Source organism: Chinchilla lanigera, unplaced genomic scaffold (genome assembly GCF_000276665.1).
Source record: "Chinchilla lanigera isolate Chin_1 unplaced genomic scaffold, ChiLan1.0 scaffold00128, whole genome shotgun sequence".
In the NCBI taxonomy this organism is placed as follows: domain Eukaryota; kingdom Metazoa; phylum Chordata; class Mammalia; order Rodentia; family Chinchillidae; genus Chinchilla; species Chinchilla lanigera.
This window is the reverse complement of record NW_004955529.1, coordinates 4,110,947-4,134,888: the sequence shown is the minus strand read 5'-3', so window position 1 is coordinate 4,134,888 and position 23,942 is coordinate 4,110,947. Positions and strand designations below refer to the sequence as shown.

At 32.1% G+C, this 23,942-nt stretch overlaps 1 protein-coding gene across 10 annotated transcripts in view; it reads right to left on the bottom strand.

Moving 5' to 3' along the window:
* Positions 1 to 192: 192 nt before the first annotated feature.
* The window catches only part of Znf711 (zinc finger protein 711), a 26,495-nt gene continuing 2,745 nt past the window's right edge, over positions 193 to 23,942 (bottom strand). For 2 of the 10 annotated variants that reach the window (XM_013507528.1, XM_013507527.1), the window contains exons 2-11: positions 23,638 to 23,761; positions 22,376 to 22,630; positions 21,904 to 22,008; positions 14,709 to 15,281; positions 8,799 to 8,954; positions 7,980 to 8,117; positions 5,830 to 5,967; positions 4,933 to 4,980; positions 3,532 to 3,675; positions 193 to 2,859 (exon numbers count right to left, since the gene is read on the bottom strand). In XM_013507528.1, coding sequence (XP_013362982.1) covers positions 1,682 to 2,859; positions 3,532 to 3,675; positions 4,933 to 4,980; positions 5,830 to 5,967; positions 7,980 to 8,117; positions 8,799 to 8,954; positions 14,709 to 15,281; positions 21,904 to 21,982 — 2,454 coding nt within the window. In that variant the 5' untranslated portion in view covers positions 21,983 to 22,008; positions 22,376 to 22,630; positions 23,638 to 23,761 and the 3' untranslated portion in view covers positions 193 to 1,681. The other 8 variants (XM_013507530.1, XM_013507533.1, XM_005410084.2 and 5 more) reach the window with 8 other exon arrangements.

The following is a 23,942-nucleotide window of genomic DNA, read 5'->3' as shown; positions in this document are numbered from 1 at the left end:
ACATCCTTGAGGAATGAGCATGGTATAGTCATCATAAATATTTAAATTCCTAGCCTATGTTGTTTCTGCACAAAATTCACCCAGATATCAGAAAAGGAACCAAACTAGCTAAGAGGAATTTTAGGTGAAAAGTCTTTTAATATGGAATGAACATTACAACAAAACTTTAAATAAACTCGTAATACCTTGAAGTGCAATAAATGCTTTTTTATTGTATGCTCATTTCAATGAGTAACACTGAGAAATAATAATCCCACATAACAGTGACAATCTTATTTTACAGCGTGTACATCATTTACAGCCACATAACACACAATTTTATTAGATTTTCCAAATTCAATATCCAGAAGTTAGGAAAGATAAAAAAAGTTATTCTCAAGTAACTGATTCTTATCTGGTGCAAAAACAGAAAGGTGAACATTATTTGAAACACAAAGCCACAATATAGCATGAAGTAAAATTACATTAAACAGCTGAATATAAACATGAAGCAACTAAAACTTCAAAGTACACATCATGTGCATTATATTTATGAACAGGATTTTCATTAAGTTTCCCTAAACCAGCTTTTAATATTAAGCGCCATTTTGATTTGCAGCATGCTAACACAAAGCGTTGTTAAAAGGATGCATACTTTAAATTTATACACTGTAAACTGAATATCCACCTCCAAACTCTATTGGCAGCATACTGTTCTGTTAAATACTGCATAAATACTGCCTCATGTTGAAAATGCATGTTAATAACATGGTATATAGGTTTTAAAAATCAAAAATTTCAATAATGGCATAAAATTGCACCTTTAAACATCAGAGCAAGTAAGACTAGAACAATCATACTTGCTAAAACTGTCCTAAAAAAACCCTCCAAACGTTATATTTAAGAAAACTGTGTTCTCTCAATTTAACCTTGAAATAATTAAGAAATATAGTGCTGATATTGTTTGCAACACTACAGTTGCATCCATCTTAGAAAGCCACATTTGACTCAAATATACTTTTGTCATATATGCAATACTGAACAACAATCAACTTGAACATCAGAAAAAAGGGAACTTTAGTCCTAGGACTTCACCTCAGATTTCAGCACAGAAGTCTATACTTTAAACATCTTACCTGTGATAAAATATTAGCAGCTCTGAAATTCTTTTTTCTAATAGTAGTGAATTACACTAGCTTGTTTTTCAGTGAAATTTCTCTTAATGAATACACAAAACATTTGCTATTTCTGGAATTGCGTCCAGTTACAATATAAAAGGTTCAATGACTAAGTGATGGATGAATTTTACTTCCCCACCCTGTTTCTAAAATTGCATAAAATTGAGGCTTTGCTTGCGATGGCAAAGCATTGCTAAAATCCTCACTTTTCAGAAACATTTGTCTCTAGTATAATCAACCAATTAAGGTATTTGTGTTTACTATTCTTCTCTGTATTTTAATTATGCATAAAATACTATTAAATAGACATTTAAGTCTTTCTGCAACCATTCTATGGTGCTTTTAAGTTCTTTAATTTTCAAGGGGCTATGATATTTCCCCATCAACTCAAGTATTTTAAGATCTTTAATACAAATAATGTAAAGTTTTGGTGTAATAGTATGTTTTGAAACCAGAAAAAACAGTGAGGTCTTCCTCCCAGGTGTCATATCTTATTTTCCAAATGGCTTTTTAGAATATATGTCTCACATAAGAGCCTCCTTGTGGTGCCTCATAATATGTTGATTTTTTTCTGATGGTCTGCGGAATCCTTTCTTGCAGAATTCACACCTGTGTGGATAGTCTTTTGTATGTATTGAGATCACATGTCGTTTAAAGCCAGATGCATCTGTAGTGCTGTATTCACAATACTCACATTGGTAAATCTTCCTTCCAGTATGAGTCTTCATATGCTTTTTGAGCTCATTTGGTTGTCTGAACCCTCTCTTGCACCTCTTACACTTCAAAGATTGATCCTTAGTATGAACTGAAAGGATATGACCACTAAGAATAAATGGATCTGATGTTTTAAAGTCACAATGCCTGCATTGATGAATCTTTCTACCCTTATGAATATCACTATGCTTTTTGAGCTCAGATGGACGATGGAAACCTTTATCACAGACCTCACATTTGTGAGGGAAGTCCTTGGTATGGACAGATATGATGTGCCGCTTAAGGTCACTTGAATTGGTGCTCTTATGATCACAATGAGGACACTGGTGTGTCTTATGTCCTTGAAACAAATCCAGATGGCGTTGAAGCTCCCTTTCATCACCAAATGCTTGGGGACAATGCTCACATTTATATGGCAAATTGTTACCATGCTTAGACTTAATGTGAGTTTTCAGATTAGACTGATCTGCACACCTGAAGACACAATACTGACATTGATATGGCTTCTCACCAGTATGGGTTCTCATATGTTTCTTGAGTTCAGAGGGATGTCGAAAACCCTTTCCACACTCAACGCAAACATGAGGAAAATTCTTGCTGTGAACAGCCAGCAAATGTCTATTCAAGAGTCCTTGTTCTGCAGTTTCATAGTCGCAATATTTGCATTTGTGCATCTTCGGCTCCTTATCTCTTAAGATAAGTTTATTGGAACTCAGTGGACTAGCCTCTCTGTATCTTCGTGTGTATTCTGTAAATTCGTGAGATTTGTCAACTTTGTTTATAAGCTTATGGCTTTCTAAGTGGTTATGGAAACTCACTTTCTTGTTAGTTGTAAAGTCACAATCTGTACACTGGTATTTTTTTCTCATCAAATGATCAGGATGATTCTTCATGTGCCTTTTCAAGAATCCCCTGGATTTAAACTTTTTTGTGCAAATATGGCAAGGGTATACTGTCAGGGGCTGGCCATCAGGACCTATTATAACAGCTAGATAAAAGAAAATAAAGGAAATTGTGACATGTGCTTTTATAGCAAAGCTGCCAAAATTAGCTGACATTCACTATTAGGAAATTATACAAATGAATAAAATCCTGCACATTAAAACAAATGTAAAGTAATTTAGTAAAAAGTAATGAGTGACACTCCACTAAATACCATTCACGTGCCATAATGCTATAATCACATATACTTTGAAAGCCAGAGTGAGCACACCCTTTGTTATTAAAATCAACATTGAATTCTCTTTAAAAACATCTTCCAAGAAGGGTAAAACAAGTGTAGTTTTATTAAGTACCAGTCACATGATGTAAAACAAATATCCCCCGCTACTCCATGACCAGGAATCAAACTTGGGACCTTGCGCTTGCCAGGCAGGTGCCTGTACTGTTGAGCCATATCCCCGGCCAAAAATGTTTTTTTTTCTTGTTTGTTTTTTGTTTTTTTTTTCCAGTACAAGGAATTGAACTCATGACCTTGCACTTATCGGGCAGGCGCTATGCCGCTGAGCTAAATCCCCAGCCCCTAGAACAAATCTATATCCTACACAAATACATACATGGAGGGTATGACTACTCTGTATACAACTGATTTTTCCCTTTGGTTACAAAAATAACTGTGCATCTGAAATTATTATAATATTCATAAAACAAAGTATTTTACCTGTTTGCCACTGCCTTGTTTCTCCCTTTCTCCTCTTTTTGGCTTTTTGTTTAAGGATTTTATTGGTGTTAATACTATCACAAATTTGAAGGTACTGTGCTGCTGTACTACTTCTGTTTTCTAATGTTGAGTCCAAAGGGTTTCCTGGGAAAAGTTGGTACATTGCTAAACTAAATATATTTACACTTTTTTGCTTTTTAAAGACAAATTAGTGCAAATGCCATGGTATTAAGTTTCTACTGTGAGAGTAGATTTCAAAAAGTATACTCATCTTTATATTGTATCTCTTTTACACACTCACACACACCTACAATGCGATTATGCAAACACTTTGAAAAGGGTATCACATGAAAGAAATATTAAAATATATTAACTTGATCATCACAAACAAATAAAATAGTAAGATGAATGTATCATAAGAAACTGAATTTTATAACCCTGTACCGAGTCTTGGCATCAGACCAATTTCTCACCAAAAGAGGCTGATGAAATTAAAGGGATTTAGCAAGAAATATATACATATAGTAGTGAACTAATATAGTCCATGATAACTATATGATAATATATAATAAAATCATATATATTCTTTAGAATAGTGTAACTGATGTGAAGGCAATTAAATACTAAGTATCAAGATTGATATTAGAGGTTAAAATTGATATGGCAGGTGATCTGTTGCAATTTCACTATGATCACTGCATAAAGAACAACGTCCTTAAGAAAACACAAATCTATCACGGTATCACGCAATTTAGTTTTAAAATGCCTGTCTACAAAACTGTCAAGTTAGTTTACATACTGTGATATATAGTTCTCATTAAATTTTGTGATGTCTACATTTAAATATAGAGTCAAATGCTTCCTCCTAAAGGCAAAAAATTACAACCACACACTTTGTCATAAGAAAAATTCTTTTATAAGAAAAAAAAGATACCTATGGAATAACACTATATACAGTGTATTAAAACTGAAAAAATAAACTGGACTCAGATTTTTATATATCATCAGCTGACTACCATACAAATCAAAAACAGTTCCACATCAAGGAAATTATTAACAAATGGCAGATACCATGATTAATTTTTATTTTTCTGTCCAAATAATTTGTATTTTATAATCATTTCCACAGAACTATCTTACGACCTATATGGTAAACTGCCTGATATTTGTATCTTGTGAGAAATCTAAAGTGAACTGTACAATGACAGATTAACATATCTTAGGTTCAAATATAAGCTAATTCCCCAAAGAGGCAAACTCCTATGTAATTAGATTAGGTATGACTAGGCAAGTAACAATCCAACACCTGTGTCTGCAGAGACAAATTAGTCACTCTTTACAAAGCAAGTGGAATACAAAGCTAGATATTTAACTTATATCTTAAACATAATGATCTCTCACCTGATGCTTGACAATCTTCATACCTTCGGGAAACTCTTCTTTCATCTCCTAAAAAAAAAGGCTAATTACAAACTGATACACTGATTACAGTGACTATTAGCATATCATATTTTAATCTACAAAGTCTCACTTTGCCCACCATTCTTTGAATTAAACAAAATTTTTGTTAAGTCCTTCTATTCCCATAGGTTAGACAATTTCATACAATGAAAACAGGAACTGATGTGAGCATCCCTGGATTTGTTAACAGCTAGAAACAGTTTCACTTTTTATACAAAAACTAAGAAGCTATTTCTGCAGAGAACCCCCACTTTGAAGATGCTCAGCAAATGACTGTTGAATGAATGAACCTTTGGGAGAACCAAGTTCAAATAAATTAATAAATTTGGACACCAGAATTTTTCAAAGTAAACAATATACCTGGAACATCTTGTACACTAGATAGGAATCAGACATAAAACAGATGATGTGAAAAAATAACTCGATAAATTTACCTTCCATTACATACTTTCTAAAACAGCATACTTGAATTTGTCTCTTTTCTGAACCCAATCTTATGACATGTGGTGCTAAAAACTAAAATAAATTTTTCCAAAAGGGAAAGGATGAATTTTCAAAGAGGAATTCCTATGTCCAGAAAATAAAACGTTTTATAGCATTTGGTTATACAGGTAGGATTTAAAATATATCCTACTGAAAATGCATTAAGCAAGGTTCACTTTAAATAATACAAAATATGTGATTGAAAAATCATGTAAAGTAACTAGAAACGAATCAGTGCACAGAAAAACATATTAGCCAATTCATGGTGGCATTAGCACAGCATATTTAATGGTTTAAAGGCTGATTAAATATATATGTTATGTACTTATCAGGTGAAAAATGCCAGTGTCCTACCATATGCCGCAGCCCAGACAACAGGGACAATTGTTTTATTAACATCAGAGTTCTCAAGCTGAATCTCAGGGAGAGAAGTTCCTTCCTCTTCCCCTACAATGACTTCCATGTAAACTTCATCTGCTATTTCAGCGCAACCTAAATTTTAGAAATAATTGCTTGTTTATAACCCCAAATAGTTAATGAATGGGTAAAAATTCTGAACGATTTAAATCTTTCAATTCTTAAGATTTTAGTTTTGTTAATTCAAAATGTGTAAGTTTAAATTTATATTAGGCACTTTTGGAGGCTAGTGCCACTAGGAGATGATCACTTACCAAAATTCTTACTCTCCTCTTAAAACCAAGTCCTATGAAAGTACTTTTCAATTATATAAAACATGTGCCCTTGAAATATACCAGCTAATTTTACAACCCATCAGGCATTATAATTCTATCAAAGGGGTTGTCTTCCATAACTTTGCCTCACAGTTCTTTGAAACTCAGGGAACATTTGCCATAGAAACAATACTAAGTGTGTTGTTATCCCACACGCTATATGCCGTACTACGTACGTACTGAAAAATAATTGAAATACTAGTAATTGGTTTTTTTAAATAAAAGTAAAATTATATATACATATATAAATATAAAATACTGTTGCTTAATTATACATGGACACCCTTTAAGGAGCTGGATTTTAAGGGACTGCTGAGAAAAAGGATTATTTGAGGCTCACTTAAAAAACAGTAGTAGTATGGTAAAAAATATTTAAACCCTAGAGAGCTACTTTATGTGAAAGAAGCTGTGTATATTTAACATATCAAATAAAACTTTGACTTGAATTTATGCTTTTCCTTTGATTCATATATTGGGATTTTCTACTTACAGTAGAAAAAAATACAGAAATAAAGGTAAAAGGTGTCCTTCTATCAAGTTTTCTTTCTCCCAAAGGCACTGATCTACATTTCCAACATTCCTGTGGAAATCAATCATCAGCTAACCTAAACCTGTCTTCCACCTCCTAGTATGCCACTTTCCTGACCAGTGAATTTTTTAAAAAATAAAAGATTTAAAGACCATAAGTAAAAAAAAAGTGTTTGATTGAATTATTCTCCTAGGTCCTTTCTACTAAAACATTTCGGTACTTCTGCTATAATATACTACTGATACTATACATTTGATACTTTCTGCTATAATATACTACTTGTCTTTGAGGAAAGAATTCAACTCCCGTGGCTTCTAGAGAAGAAAACTTGAAGAAGAGCTATGAGAAAGCGGCATAGGTAAAGCCCAATACTCTCAGGGTAATGCTACAAAATGGAGGTTCTTGTTCCTCTATGTAGAACAAAACAGAGCTTTTTCAGCACGGCAAAGAGGCAGCAGGAGTCTAAGAGAAGCAATGTATAGTGCGATAAGGAGAAAACAGGCAGAGAGTAAAATGTCTTCATAAAGAAACATGCATCATGACAGGAAAGAAAACCTAAGGAGCTTTTTAACCCTGTAGTACTCAGCCCCAAGAAACTCTAAAGACTAACTATTTGGAAGCCATCAACAACATAATCAAGATCCTGACAGAATGGGGTGGATGAATACTTACGCAGCTAACCTCTTAGTGACAGAAGAACAACCAGTCAGCCCTTTCACTGCTGAATCCAGAGAGGCCAACAGTGCTCACTGCCATGTGGAGAGAACACTGGCAGTGGAGTTAGACAGATATAAGTTCAAATCCTACCTTCCTCAGATAATATGGGAATAATCTTGGGGAAATTATCCCAATTAATTTTTTTCTTCTATGAAATACAAATAATCCATCTACCTTGGGGATAAATTGTGAGGATTAAATGAGATAATACATATGCAACATATCCAATAACATATACATTGATACAGTTCTCACTGTATTTGTGAGCTCCACTAAGTTAAAAACTATGTACCACTCCTCTCTGTATTCCTAGTATATTATCTCAGATATACTATTTTGTATTTGCTGATTTGAATAATACATGAATGGTCAACAGGACCATTCCCTTTTAAATATTTGCAGTGAAGGATCAGGTTTATTTTATTGCAGTGTTATTAAATAGTGCTTCTACCTCTAAGATTGCTTGTTTTTTTATAACTGCATGATCGAAGCACATAGGTCTCCCTACAGTGCCCATTTTTTCTTACTGATATCTTCTTCTTCTTGAGAAGAATCTTTAACTGCCATGTAAACCATCTTCTCCCGCTGCATTCGGCTCTGGTCAAGCACTCCAGCTACAGCATGTCCACTGGGATACTCACTCTCTGTGACAATTTCTGTTCCACCTTGAACATTAAAACAAATATCAAAATAAAGAAATACCATGGAATAACTCCTTAAATTAACAAGGACATAAAAGAAGTATTTTCCTTTAGAAAAAAAAACTTTAAAATTCTAAACTAAATTTTAAGGAGTCAAAATAATTTTCTTATAAATTGTGCTTCAACTTTTTTAGTTATCAGAGATGTAACAATTCCTAGCACTTACATCACACTTATGTCCCACTCACTATGTAGGTCAGGTCTTTTACATATATATTTACCCCTTCTATTCATCATAATAGCTCTATTTGGTAGTTATTATCATTATGGGCATTTTATGGATAAGGAAACAAAGGTAGACAGAGGTTATGTAACTGATTGACAGTTGCTCAGTGAAATGGCAAAACCAGGATTAAAACCCAAACAGCCTGCCTCTAGAATCATGCCATTAAACACTCATTATAATTTCATGCTCTAAACCAATCCTTATTCATTCAATGCAATATTCTGAGCTAAAATCTACTCGTGTTTGAAAGAACCTAAAGCACTCCTCTTTATATTCATATAAATTTTTCAAAATATACCAGGCAGAGAGTAAAAGAAGCGTATAAAAGTCTGTCCCTTGATGACAATTTAGAATAATCTCCAGTCAAGATAAGAATTCTAATTCCTATTACAGCAATAAAATAAAGTAAGTCTTTGTACCTATTTCAACATCATCTTCAGCTTCTGCTTTAAATATATACACTTTTATTACTTCTGAACCAAAACCATCTTCTTTAACATCTTCTTGTGAACCATCACCACTGATTTTTAAAGGTGTATTCCCCATATGCTCTAATTTCTCCCCAACATCATCCACTGTAAAATATAAAGAGGAAATCATTTCAGCCAAAAAGTACCACTGACACTAATATTTAGTTAAGCAGTAAGTACAAGGTAAAATAATGTGTTAATCACCCACCCATTATATTCACTTGATGACTCATTATGGAGCCATTAATAGTGAAATGTTTTATGGATAAATGGTACACAATATAAAGATGTACTACATGATCACAATTACAAATACTAAAACTACAGACTTCAATTTATATGTAGGAAATAACAATTACACAGCTTTAATTAAAACAGTTTGGGAAAAGATTAAATAATGTTCCATCACTTCCAAAATTTTAAGCCAAATTAATAACTTTCAGTATTTTAAAGTTGTGCACAGTAGCACACTCCTGCAATTCCAACACTCAGTGACTAAAGCAAGAGAATCAGTATGAGTTTGAGGCACGCCTGTGCTACCTAGTGACTTCAAGGAAACAAAAAAACCCCAAGATTTTAATTTAAATTCTATCAGGAAAATTTGTGTAATGAAAACATTAAAAAGGTAAAATGCATATTACTGATAAAATAGGCTGAGCTCACAAAATCTGTAACTAAATAGCAGTTATTTCTAAAACCAACTAACACAGGATTTGGGATTTAAAAAGAGGTAACAGAACATCTAAATGATTTTTATAAGAAGCTTTTCATAAAGCACTATAAAAATAAAATCTTAATACTGTAATTTCTGCTAAGTCAAAATGGCAGATAACCTCAAACCACAAATGTTATGTACATATAAATTTAGCAATGTATGCTTCATTTCAAAATCCTATATAAGGGAAATACCTAAATGGATAGTTCTTTTTCCTTATTAAAAACCTGATGCTTCAATGCACATGAAAAAAATAATATAAAAGGTAAAGCAGAAATATTCAAGACTACCACTTAAATTTTAAGTATACTTGCAAATTTTTATTCTTTGCTCTACAGTCTTTTAAGGATACAATGCAGTCTTATGAGTATTATACATGAATTATGCAATGAATACATTATATTAATAAAATTTGTCCTGTAGCCACAAGTAATACTTAAGCAATATATTCTCCCTAAATATTGTATGTCTTACTTTTTAATTTCAACACTGTTCCCATCAAAATTAAAAAATGATCTAAATACAAAATCCACTCCTTCCACATATCCACATGTCACATAAAATCCTGAAGTCCCTGAACATATCTAACATTCTAAAATAATGAAAAGCAGAATAAAGTGGCACTAAAAACTTGTAAACTTGGCACCCTTAAAAATTTTAGTAAGAATGAAACGTGTCAAAGTCTACATTTTTCCCTATTTCAGTTTCAAGTATGATATACACAACTTTAAAATATTATTTTGGCCTTTCAAAATGTAAAACACATTTCAGTAAATCTTTTTACATTGCAAAGCTACTTTAACTTTTTGATTAAATAGAAATGATCCCATATAATTTAAGTGTGTGAGTACTTCATCGTCTATGAAACAAAATATCCAAATGATAAAAAATAGACTTTTCATCCTAGCATAGTCGCTAGTTATGCATTTTTGGCAATATTAGAGCAACACTGGAACAAAATAAAATGAAAGAAAAATATGATGCAGTATATGATATTATTGGATTTAATATTAATATAGCTTCTCATAAACTATGCTGAATAATGTAAGATAACAGAAAAATTAAGAGGCAAGTTAAGTATTCAGGAAAAAATAGCTTTCTCATTCTTGGACATAAAGACATAGGGTGTATGAAAACCTTCAAAAGTATATAAAACATTAGTTTCTTAGCTTCAAGTAATAGCAAATTAATAAAAAGTCTCATAAATACTTCTGTATTATACATGTATAGACCAATGTGTGGGCCAAGCTGAATTAAAACTGTAATTCAAAAAAATTAAATCCCATGAAATATACATTTTTTTGCCATTTCTAAATTATGTGCCTTAATTTTAGTTTTAAGTACAGCTGAAATTATTGTTGCTATTCTAATTTTATTTCTACCTCTTATTAAAGTCCGTACTTTAAAGTATTGATTATTCTCTACTTAGAGTTCTCAGAATCAACAATTTCAAAATGTACAGAGTAACTGAATTTGTGTATTTCAAATTCACAGGTGATAAAATTATTAAGCATGTTGATGTGCAGGTAAACTCTTAAACTGACCGAAGACGTAGTCCATCTTTTATAGAAAATACAAAGGTAACACAGATGCCATAGGCAATCAACTGACTTTATGATGGTGTAAATCCTCAAAGACCCTTCTTAATGAAAGTAATACTTAAAATACCTAAAATTCAAGCTTAACATTTCTTTTACTGTAAGGCATGTAGAGCACTCAACTCCACTCAAGCAGGTAATTTAATACCATAGAATTCTACTAGCACTAAATATAAAAGAGTACAGCACATTGTTTGCTAACACTGCAAAGTATTTTCAACATTGTATATTCTTTCATAGCCCACTGGCACTATTTGATTAAAACTCCATTTTAGCAAAATGCACAAAATAGCAGTCCTTTTTAAAGCTAAGTAGTCTTTTTAAATTCTCTTATGTTGCACCTACCAAAATGCTGTCAGGTAAGCATACCTAGACAGTATACTTAAGTACTACAGGGGTAGTACTAAGTAATGTGCAAAAGATTTGTGTTTCACAATGCAGAATAAAACACATTAGTCACATTTAAATTTCCAAGGTATGCCACTCTCACTTCCAAGAGTAATGAAACATATACCCACACAACAAGTACACACATATTCACAGAAGCATTATTCATAATAGCCAAGAAGTGAAAACAACCAAAATGTTCATCAACTGACGAATGAATTAAAAAAATGTAGTATACCCATGTAACAGAGTATTGTTCAGTGGCAAAAAAGGGATGAAGTACTGAAGTATGGTATGACATGGATGACTTCCTAAAACATTAAGTGAAAAAGGCAAACACAAAAGGCTACATATGATACAATTCTATTCATATGAAATTTGAAGGATAGGCAAATCTACAAATCTATAAAGTAGATTAGTGGTTGCCTGGGGGTGAATGGCATGAGGTTTAACTTTTAAAGTTATAGGGTTTCATTTTAAGGTAATGAAAACATTTTAAAACTGATTATGGTGATAGGGCTGGGGATTTAGCTCAGCGGCACAGCGCCTGCCTGGCAAGCACAAGGTTGTGAGTTCGATTCCCGGTACTGGAAAAAAAACAAACAAAAAATAAACAAATAAAACTGATTATGGTGAAAGATATAAAACTAGAATATACTAAAAAACAATTTATACATTTCAAATGTATAAGCTGAACTATATGACATATAAATTATATCTCAATGAAATGGTTATACTGAAATAATCACAAAGCTGTTAATTACTTTTACCCATGAAATAGGTGAGATTTCAATGATATCTCCCTACCATGGTGTTTGCTTTATGTAAAATTAGGCCTCTGAAGGAAATGTGAATTCATTTTTATAAGTAAAAAGTCATTTTAAAATATTATAATGGCTTATGATGAAAGAACTTCCTTGTTCCGCTGAAGCTCTTCACTAAGGAAATAAATAATCCAGAAATGTCTTATGGGTGCTAAGCACTTTTAAAGGTAAGCATTATCTAGAATAGACAGATATGGTTATACTATATTAATTTTGATATTGTTTAACACGGATAGGGGAGCTTTATCCATGTGATAACATGAATAATTTGGAAAGTTTAGCCTCAACTTGAATTAAACTCAGAAGCACCTCAGACACTGGGAGAAGACACTCTCTACCTCTAAAACTCAGCTACTTATGAAATTTCTTTACAGGAATATCTGGAGATTTAGAAACAAGAAAAATTTTCCTTTTGTGTCCTCAAATGTAACTTAGATATTTTGAAAATCTACCAAAAAAACAGAAAAGAGAACTTCTTGATTGAACAGTGAGTCTTTCAAAGCAATTTACTCTCTAAGTACTGAAACATTTAATAGTCAACAGAAACCAAGAGGTAATGAAAATAAGTGAAGATTATTAAAAGATGAAAATGAAAAAAACAGGAAGAGGGGCTGGGGATTTAGCTCAGCGGCAAAAGCGCCTGCCTGGCAAGCGCAAGGTCGTGAGTTCGGTTCCCGGTACCGGAGAAAAACCAAAAAAAAAAAAAGAAAAAAACAGGAAGAGTAAATATCTCTTAGTTTAAGTAATGTAACAATTATAAATGATCAAGTATAAAAATAGTGGGATAATGAGTTATATAAGTGAATCTTCTCCAACGTAAAATAAGATTTAATGAAATTTTAACAAGTTATTTTTCTTACTTCTGATTAAAGTGTAATTAATCCCCAGCCTAAATACACCATAAAATTACATCATAGTTGTTCTAATACTTGAATACAATGCTCTTTTCATTTGCCAGTCTCCCTCTATTAGACTAGAACAGAACTTTTGTATTTAATTATATGTTAAATGATAATTATGAAGATAAATATTCTAACTTAAAATATTCCAGAAATGTTTATATAGAATTATACTACTCAAGATAAGGTAAGATTTGACTACTTGAGATACAGAATAGTTAAATCTTAGACCATTTTAATACCACAGTATAATTTAATGGATATCCATTGGAAGGCATATAGAATTTATTTTAGTAAAGACAGACAACCAACTTTTACCTTATCACTTTATACTACTGTACACACACTTTTTTTAAATGTCAGGTTATGTGTAAACACAGAGTTGCTTTAGTAATCCACATCTATTCAAGAAAAGGTAATGACATTTGTACAGTCAGTGGCTTGACTCATTCTCTCAAAAATGTAAACACTCACCTTATGAAGCACTGGCAGAAGAAAATGTTAAGATACTGGATTTCAGAATCATATTTTAAAATTATATACATCTAGCTTGTTTTCAATTTTAAATTCACTGACTCACATATAAGAAGTACTTTATACATACACATATACACTATAAGTGGCAATTCCCTTCCCCATAATTTTTTCCATTTTTAAAAACAAAAGAACAAAAATCTCCGCAAAAGTGAATACTCTTTATCAAATCTTCACTACCTGTATCATAACTTTTCCAAATTTATAAAGAATACACTCACTTATCTCTTGAGTTATATCAATAGCACATCATAAGAATTTTATTATTGACTGTCTGGAATACTTATCCCTTAAAATGAGAAGAAAATATTTCTATTTTCTTTCACTGGAAGTGCTTCTGGCTTTCACAAAAAGTCTGGGATTAACATGTTAAATAGTTTTGCACAGACTGCACACACACACACACACACACACACACACACACACAGTTCAAAAGCATAAAACCCAAAGAAAGATATAGAACATGACCTGAGCTTACAATTTAATTTTCAAGTATTTCAAGTAACATTTCTTAACATATTATGCTGGAATTCCTATACAAAAATCAATGGCAACTGCTTGTCATGTTAAGAAGAAAGCAGTTCTACCATAAGGTTACTTTCTATTTGGAAACATACTTACCACTAAATTTTTCTTATCAATTAATATTCTTGTAGAGCTTTCCAAATTTATATTTCTATTCTAATACATTAATAAATTTAATTATTTCACTTTAAGTATGAAATTTCACTGAGTAAATTAAAAACATTAGTAAATTGAAAAAAGCTTCTCAACAAGGAAGCTCTGAAACTGTTGGAAATTATTTTTCAAAAAGATTGGCCCTATTACTTGTCTTGGCTATATCTCCACCTCTGATTATATGTCAATCTCCTGAGTAATTAGGAATTTTAACTTTCACTTACAAGATATCATTAAGTAGTCTTCAGAAGTGCTCTTCTCGTCCTCATCATCATCGTCGTCATCATCGTCATCGTCATCATCATCATCTTCGGTTTTTATAGTAACTGTAGAACCAGGAAGACTCCCAGATGTTTGAATCACAGTTTCTGTATCTGAATTAGTTACAAGAACCTCTTCTGATACCATTGTGGGAGAGTCTACTCCTGAAACGCAATCTTGGACCACATGTTCTAAGTGTCCACCAGGACCAGTAACAAGGTCAGCCACAAAAACTTGTTCAGGTACCCTAACAGTTTCTGTAATTAGTTTGGAAGTCAGGATGTGATCTGCATCATCTTCCTCTAAATCTTCTTCCATGGCAACATCAGCTTCAAGTACAGCTTCAGGAACAATCACACCTTCTGTTACTACATCAGTCTCTGTAATGATATCAGGCCCATGGACAACTTCAGCTGCAAGGCCATGATCAAGAGTTATCCCATCATCTGTGACAACATCAGAAACTAATACTGCCTCAGGAACGGAAACAACAATATGGTCTCCATCGATATGTGCAGTACCAGCCATTCCAGTCACTATAATACAAACAATTATCCAAAAAGGTAAAGTTATTTTATTAATTAAAAGTAATGTATTGAATATATAAAATATAAATTTCTTAAATATTAAATGGTCCTTACTAAATATATCATTCAACATGTTGATAATTTAAACATAATAAAAGCCATCATTAACTAGGAATTGGGGGAGACAACTGGGGGAGAATTACTGGAAAAAGTGTTAGTAGAATCTAAATTAAGATCTTAAAAGTAATGTACTTTACTTTCAAGTAAAATATAAAAGTTATAATGAGACATCAGTACCTTCCAAGGGAAACAGCTGAAATAAAACTGGTAACAGTACAGGCTGGCGAGGATGTGGACGAACTGGACCTATCATACCGTATATTGTTAATGGGAATGTAAAATTTTAACAGACACTCTCTAATACAGTTTTGCAGGTACTGTATTACAAAACTAGATATTCACTTACCATACAAACCAACAATCGCAATCTATGGCACTTTTCCCCAGAAAATTTAAAATGTATGTTTACACAAAAACTATATAAATATCCATAATAGCTCAGAATAGTTATTAATCATAGTAGCAAAAAATAGAAGAGACTCCAAATGTCCTTCACCAGGTAAATAGTTGGTTAAACCAACTCTAGCACATCCTGACCGTGAAATAATACTCAGCAATAAAAAGGAACAAATTATTGATACATTCAACAATCTGAAAAAGTCTCCAGAAAATTACTGTAACTGAAAGAAACCAAAGATTATGATATTATACAATATATAAATGGAACCTTTATATAACATTACTATGACAATAAAACTACAGTGATGAAAAACATTAGTAGTGGGGAGGAATGTGAATACACAAAGTGATGGAACAATTATATATCTTCACTGTGATGGTATTTACATGAATATATTTGTGAGACAAAATTGTACAGTTACTACATATGCTTACACACATAAATATATGTGAAAATCGTGAAAACAGAAGATAGTCTGTAGTTCTAGTGAACAGTAATCCACCAATGTTAATATTCTAGTTTTAATATTGTTCTAAACAGTTATATAAGATGCCTTTGCTGAAGAAAGATTAAGCAAAGGGTAACTGAGACTCTATGTAGTACTTGTTCCTACTTCCTGTGAGTCTATAGTTATTTCAAAAATGAAAATAGGACACACAGAAGATACTAATATGTTTAATGAATTAATAAAATATTAAATTATAAAATATGAACTATAAACATGAAAGTTTCTGAACTTTTTTAAGATGTAAGCATTACTACAGCCAAATACAAGAAATAGCTTTTGATATCCGATTTAAGGGGAAAATCCTACTTCTTTTACACTAAGATTTAGTTTGATAGTAGTAAATGCAAAACAAGAATAAGGCTTTAATTCTTTTTGAACAACATGGTAAACACTACTCCTACCTGCCTTATAAATACTGTATGAGCAGAAACTCTTTTCATGAAGCATTCTAAGTTCTGCCACCCTGATGTGGTACAATAAGTAAGTTAACAGGGTTTGTATACCTGGCTAAAATAATTTATTTATATGAAATAACTCAACACAAAACCTTTTCCATCTAATGATAAGGTAGTACTGAAGTCTGCAGAAGAAACTTATAGGTCAAAATAAATCATAAATAAACCAAAATAAATGTAATATGTTTGTTTATCTTCAACTGAACGATTTTAAAGAACTCAGACCAAGAACTGATAAGCCTACCACAAGGTACTGATACATTATTCAGACCAACAACCAAAATGTTATCTATTAAATTGTGCCCTCTAATCTTATTAATTCATCTATTACATTTCATCGAATTCCTAAACAAGGTCATTTATTTGATGTATACTCAGTGTAATCAGTAACAATGCACCAAGCAACCCATATGTGTGTATGTATGTAAAACCTCATTTAATCCTCAGACCAACTGTGTAAAATGAGTGTTATTTATAATGTGGAGAAACTATGGTTTATAAAAGTTAAATGAGCTTACTCATGTTTCAAATGTAAAACTGAACCCATGGCTTTTTTTTTTTCAACTTATCTAGGACAGTTTGTTTACTCAATCTAGCGACTGTTTTTGTAGGATTAACCATGGGGCACTACTAGTGGAAAAGTTTCACAAAAGAAAAACAACCTATCGCATTAAAAACTCAACTTTTAAAACATGTTTTAACTAGAACTAAACAGTATTTTTATCTTACTAGCTTAGGAGATTATAAATGATAAAAAAAAATCATGAAATTAATGAGGTCACCAAATAACATTAAGAGACAAGTTCTAGTTACAAGTATTCCCCATTTTATTAAAGTTATTAATTCACATATGATTATCTGGAACTTCACCAGAGGGACAGCATAAAATCTGTTATTTGTTAGGTCTGTCTTGGACTAATATCTAAAACTGTTTTGCTATTTAAATCTCTGAACGACATAGCCTTTTTGAAATATTAAAATCTTTTAAAAAACTATTAAAAGCAATGTCACAGATTCGAAGGACAACCATTATATTGCAATACCAGAAACGCTGTTAAATAAAGCATAATGTAAAACTTTTAAATCTGAACTACCCTTCAAAATAAACTGATCTAATGCATTCTAAATGCATGTTTTACATTCTGTACATAAGAGTCATCTCATACCTCCAACCAAGAACCCTAGAGAATTCACAGATCTTGATATATAGTAGATTTATTTGGTTACCACAACTTGTGTATGTTAAACTTCATGTTTCACAAAATCATTAATTTAAGGAGTTGTAAGTATCTAAGTTTTGATGTTAACATAATTTTAAACCATATCCAATTTCAAATTAAAGGTTAGAATTTGGAATAATTAACAGGTAGATAAACTAAAGAAAGGAGACTGCTTTAAAAAACTAAACTTTAAAAAAAAAAACTAAACTTTAGAAAAGTCTTAAGCCCTCTTTAGATTCAGACCGATTTGACACCTTTTATTTTATAAAATATACAAAAACACCTATATATGAAGTTGTGCTCACAACTGTATATCAAATATAGAAAAAGTTCCTGCCTTTAAGATTTCAGCATCAATTTACCAAGCACAAATGAAGACCCAATATATTTTAGGTCAATATCCTACCTAACTGCAAATGGGTATTACCCATATTAGCTACTCTTGATTTAATTTTAAATTAAGACAAATAGACTTACTAAACTACAAAAATAACAGTTGACATCAATTTGTTTACTTCAATTTAATACAGAATAAAAACAGATTTATAAAAAGAATACATCCTTTCAAAAAACCAGTAAATAAAAATACTGCTAGGCAGATGGATCATGAACAGGTACATAACAAGAAACAGTGGCTTTATACTTTTCTCTGGATAAATAACTTTTCTTTATTAAATTCATTTTAGAAAGAATTTCAAATGACACTATAAAAACAACAATTAAGGGCCAGGGATATAGCTCAGCGGCACAAGCACCTGCCTGGCAACGGCAAGGTCCTAAGTTAGACTTCCAGTACCAAAAACAAAAATTGAAACTGGTAATTTTTAAACTTTCCCATTTTATCACTTCTATGACAATGGGGGTAGTTGATGACATTTTTCCTTTCTAGCCTATAACATATTTATGTGACTATAACTACATGTACATATGTGCATGTGTATTGTCCCCAATTCATATGAAAGATATGCTATCTATCCTGTGGTTTTAAGTATGCCTTGGCACACTGACACATTCTCTAAAGGCACCATTTTAAGATGCAAAGCTCTAAGTCAAAAACAAAATGGTTTTAATCCATAAAAATATTTCAACAACCCAAATCCACCCACAGATGAATGGTTAGACAAAATGGGGTTCACCTGTGTTATGGAGTATCACTGGGTATTAAAAAGAAATGAAGTACTAATGTATGTGACAACACAAATGACACTGAAGACATATAAAGTGAAAGAAGTCAGACACAGCAGACCATATATTGTATAATTCCGCTTATATGTAAAATACTCAGAATAGGTCAATCCATAGATTAGTGATTGCCAAGGGCTCAAAGGGAGAGAGCATGGGGAATAATGGCCAACGAGTATTCGTTATTTTTTTAACCAGATAATGAAATGTTCTAAAATTAGGCAATGATGATGGTTGTATGAGTCGCTGAATATATGATAAATCATTCACTTAAATTCTTTAAAAGGCTTGAATGATAACATATATGAATTATATCTCTTTTTTGTCTTTTTGAGACAGGGTTTCACTATACACTTAGCCAAGGCTGGCCTTAAACTCACAGTGATCCTCCTGCCTCAGCGTCCCAAGTGTTGGGATTACAAGCGTGAGCCACCACGCCTGGCTGAATTATCTCAATAAAAAAGGAAACTGTATGATGATAAAAATGCCATGAGTGTTTAAATTTTTAAAAATTACAGGAAAAAGCACATTGTCATTAATTCCCTTCAGAATATTCCCTCTCACTTTGAACAGACTTCTCCCATCGTATTTCACACTTTCTGAAGCTGTTCTGGAAGTCTTATTTCTAGTTGTACTGTCAGTGTGCCTTCGTGTCCTGAATCAATTCAAAGTGTTTGACTTTCATGGGCATTCTGACTTTGGGGAGGAGTCAGAAGTCCTGTGGTACTAGATCTGTTGAATAAAGTGGATGAAATCACACTAATATTTTTACAAACTTGTATTCAGCATTCAGCAGCAGCATTTACCACATTTTTGATCACACACCCTCACAAAAGAGAACCTGAAGAACTGCTTCAGAAAGTAGCAAGAACAATGGGATAAATGTGTTCAAAGCAAGGAGGAAGTATTTTGGGGGGGATAAATGGCAATCTGTCTTTTACTGTAAAATACATTTTTTAATTTAAATATTCACTGTAGTTGCCTATCATCTTTTGTAAACAAAAATATCTCAGTATCCACATTCTATTACCCTATCAAATAAAGGGAAATAAAATCTTAGATATAATAAAGGGTCAATTAAACCTCAAAATATTGAGGAACAATAATGGAAAGGAAAGTAAGTGGAACACCAAGTAAACAGTCATCATCACTAGGCATCCTTTGGAAGGAATAACACTTTATTTGCTAATAGGAAACATGAGAAGTGAAGATAGTACTGGCATTCTACCAAATCCTACAGAAAAGGTTATATTTTGCATTAAATGGAGAAAATACTAATTACTTCTATTTTAAAAGGTAGAAAAGTGGACATTTCAACCAAAATTTACTTAGTATACTGAAAGTATTCTAGTATTCTATCAACTCACTTGCTAAGAATTCATAAAAACTTATTCTTTAGCCCTGCTGTCTTTCTTTTAAAACTTACTCCTATGCTTTTTGCTACCCCAAATCATTTCTACTTTTCCATTTTTATTAATGTCTATGAGCTATACAGAATGGTTTTATCATGACATTTTCATAAATATATTTAACAATTTGTTCACATCCATCTAAATTATCTAGAGTCAATACAATTCACCTATTTTTCAGGAGGTTAAGTTTGTAATTAATTTCTGTATCACCAATTAACTATGTCACCTGAAATCTTACCATATTCAATTTTATTGCGCCCAACTTTACTTATCTGATAGAAATGTGAAAGAATCATAGATATGGAGAGCACTGTAAATATTATTTCGTCCAACCCCTTCATTATAAAAGTGAATTCAGTATCTGTTAATAACAACCAACACAAGAATGAAGCTAATTACTGGAACTCTTGTAACTGCAGGCTTTACAATAGGGGACCAAATGACATATTCAAGCATATCATCCGAAACATTAGTGGCATTTAGTTAATTGACAATGTATCAGTAGTTCCTCGTTACTAAGTTCACAACTCCACAATTGCATGTTATTTCAGGTCTCCTGTTTTCTTTTTATTCCAATTTACCACTTATGTTCTCTGTTTTCAGTTCTATCTTACTTTCAATTCTTATGATCCCATCCCTGCCTCTCATTTCAGATATCACTATCTTCTTGGTAATTCAGACCCACCCAGCCCAAATTCAGTTTCTTTGTTGACTATCAGTGGATTTTTCATATCATCACTAAAATGACTAGCTACTAAGATGCTACAGAAAAACTTGGCCACAAATATAGGGAGTATTTTCTTTATTAAACAAAAAAAGAAAAGAAAAGAAAAAATGCATGCTATTGGTTAATAACTTTCTGAGGAAACAGCATCAGAATACAATTAATTACTGAGTTCACGACTTTGCCTATATCATTTTATAAGCATCTAACTTTTATGAATTGACACAAGTACCTGATTTTCCAACTTTATTTACAATTAACTGTTTTTGTTAGGGTCAATTTAACATTTCCTATTTGTGGGAACTAATAAATACTACCAGAATGTATAATTTTGTAAATTTGTTATGCAATTACTTATATAACTTGACCTTTTCATTTCCAGTAACATATTTCTATATTCCAAGTTTCCTTACATCAACTCTCCTACAAATTGTGAGAATGCTATGAAGTAGACCACTGACACACAGCTTTAATAAACTCTACAAAGTTATTTTTCTACTAAAGCAATGTTTTTCTTTGTGATTCACCTATTCTTTAACTTATTTTTGATTTTTAGAATATTCTTACTTTTAAAACAAGAAAAAAAAGTACAACAAAGAAAATGCTTTACCAAAATCTTGCATAATCATGGTATGGGCCATTCTGGAGTCTGATGTGTGCATTCCAAGACTTCCACCAACTGAGTCCATACTTAGCACAGTGCATTCACAAGTATCTATAAAAGAAATGAATGATTTTTAAATTAGTTTAAATACATTTAGTCCAAAGTCAGTTATTTTGAGTAACAAAGAATACAACTGAAAATATGTCCCTCAACCAGGTATGCAAAACTTGTTATAAAAGAATAAAAACCAAAACCTTGATTAGATGTTTTATATGACAACCATAAATAAAAGAAGAGGTAAGTGGCAGAAAACAAAAGACAATGAAGAATAAGGCACAGTATGAAGAACCACAGAGAAGTGACACAGCAAGCAGAAAAAAAATGCAGGCAGCACGAAGGTTCCAATTAAAATACAGGTCATAAAAGAAGAAAAAGAATAAGATGACAACAGACAATAGTTGAAATATTTATACATTACTAGAAGACTCAGATGTCTAGAATTAGTGAATTTCATCCAGTGGTTGGCATCCATTTCTTCCAGACTCAGATCAGCCCTCCTGTGGACCTCTGCAGATAAACTCGTATTCACCTTTGGCTCCTGGGGTTCTACTTATAATGTAAATGTTATATCCCAGTTTCCCTGGAGTTCTTTGAACCAGTAAGCACTTCTGGCCTCACTCTACTACATTCTCTTGTCTCACAGTTTTGAGGACTCATGAAACATGACTGCTTCCTAAATATGATAAAGATAAAATCAATCATATACAAACATTTAGCAAGTTGTTTCTTTGAGCATATCATTTACTTGTAATTATACAGCTGACTGTTTTCAGCAGTGATTATTAAAATCACGCTAGCCTCGTGGAAGTTTTGAAAACAAATTCAACCTATTTAAATCAAATGAATTCTCCTGTATTTGTCAGGCTGTAGGGAACATAAAACCGGATGCCCTGACTCAGTCCATGAATTATAACTGAATATGTGCATTTCCCCATCAAACATAATATTACAAATAAAACCCAAAATGTCCATTTTATAAAGCATTTATTTCATTTTCCCTTAAAAGTATTTAATAAATAGCTATACAGCACAGAAGATGAGGTCCTATGTCCATAATGCAAGTTTTAGGAAGTTGTCATGTAAAACAAAATGTATGCTTAAGTACTGGGGGACTACTAAAGATAATTTTTTTCTTGCTTTAAAGGTCTAGAGCAGTAATGGAGAACCTTTTAGAGCTTTCGATGATACAAACAGCCCACTGTGGCACACATGCTGTAGGTTCACCTCCATGGGTCTAGAGGTATGCAAGTGCAGAAGAGTCCCACAGAGTAACTCCTTATCAACATTTGAATTGTAGGCATAAACATATTCCAACATTAAGTGGCATAGCTCTATTTAGCAAAGGATTTGGACAAAATTATTTTATCGACTGTGAACAAAATTTGTTATTTTTAAAAATTCTTATCTGTATTTTGTCTTTTTTTTTTCAAATATCCATTGTTTTCTGCTTTGCTGTCATGCCAAATGAGGTCAAGAAGCCATGAGAGTTTAAAATAAATTATCTGTATACTTACACAAATAAACTAAAATGCCATAAGAACATATTTTTATCCCTTAAAGCAGTGTATTCTTTGGATTTTCACTCGATCAACTGCTTTATCATGTAATGAATAGAACAATTACAAATATCTTAAAACATTTGCATGCTAAATAAAAGATTAAACGTAATTTGTTAATCACCTTTATGTGAGTGGCTTGAAGGAACTGTAGACTTTCTTACATATTATAAAGGAAAATCTGCAGCAACTTCTTTTATTTTTCCTTCTGAATTATGTTATTTTCTTTGGGAAAACATTCTCTTCACCTATTGTAAAAACACACGCAAAGTTAGATATTTTTAAATATTTTACACCAAATCTCTTACACAAGTTAGGAATGTTTTTCTTTTTCTTTTTTTTTTTTTTTTTTGGTTTTTCTCCGGTACCAGGAACCGAACTCACAACCTTGCGCTTGCCAGGCAGGTGCTTTGCCGCTGAGCTAAATCC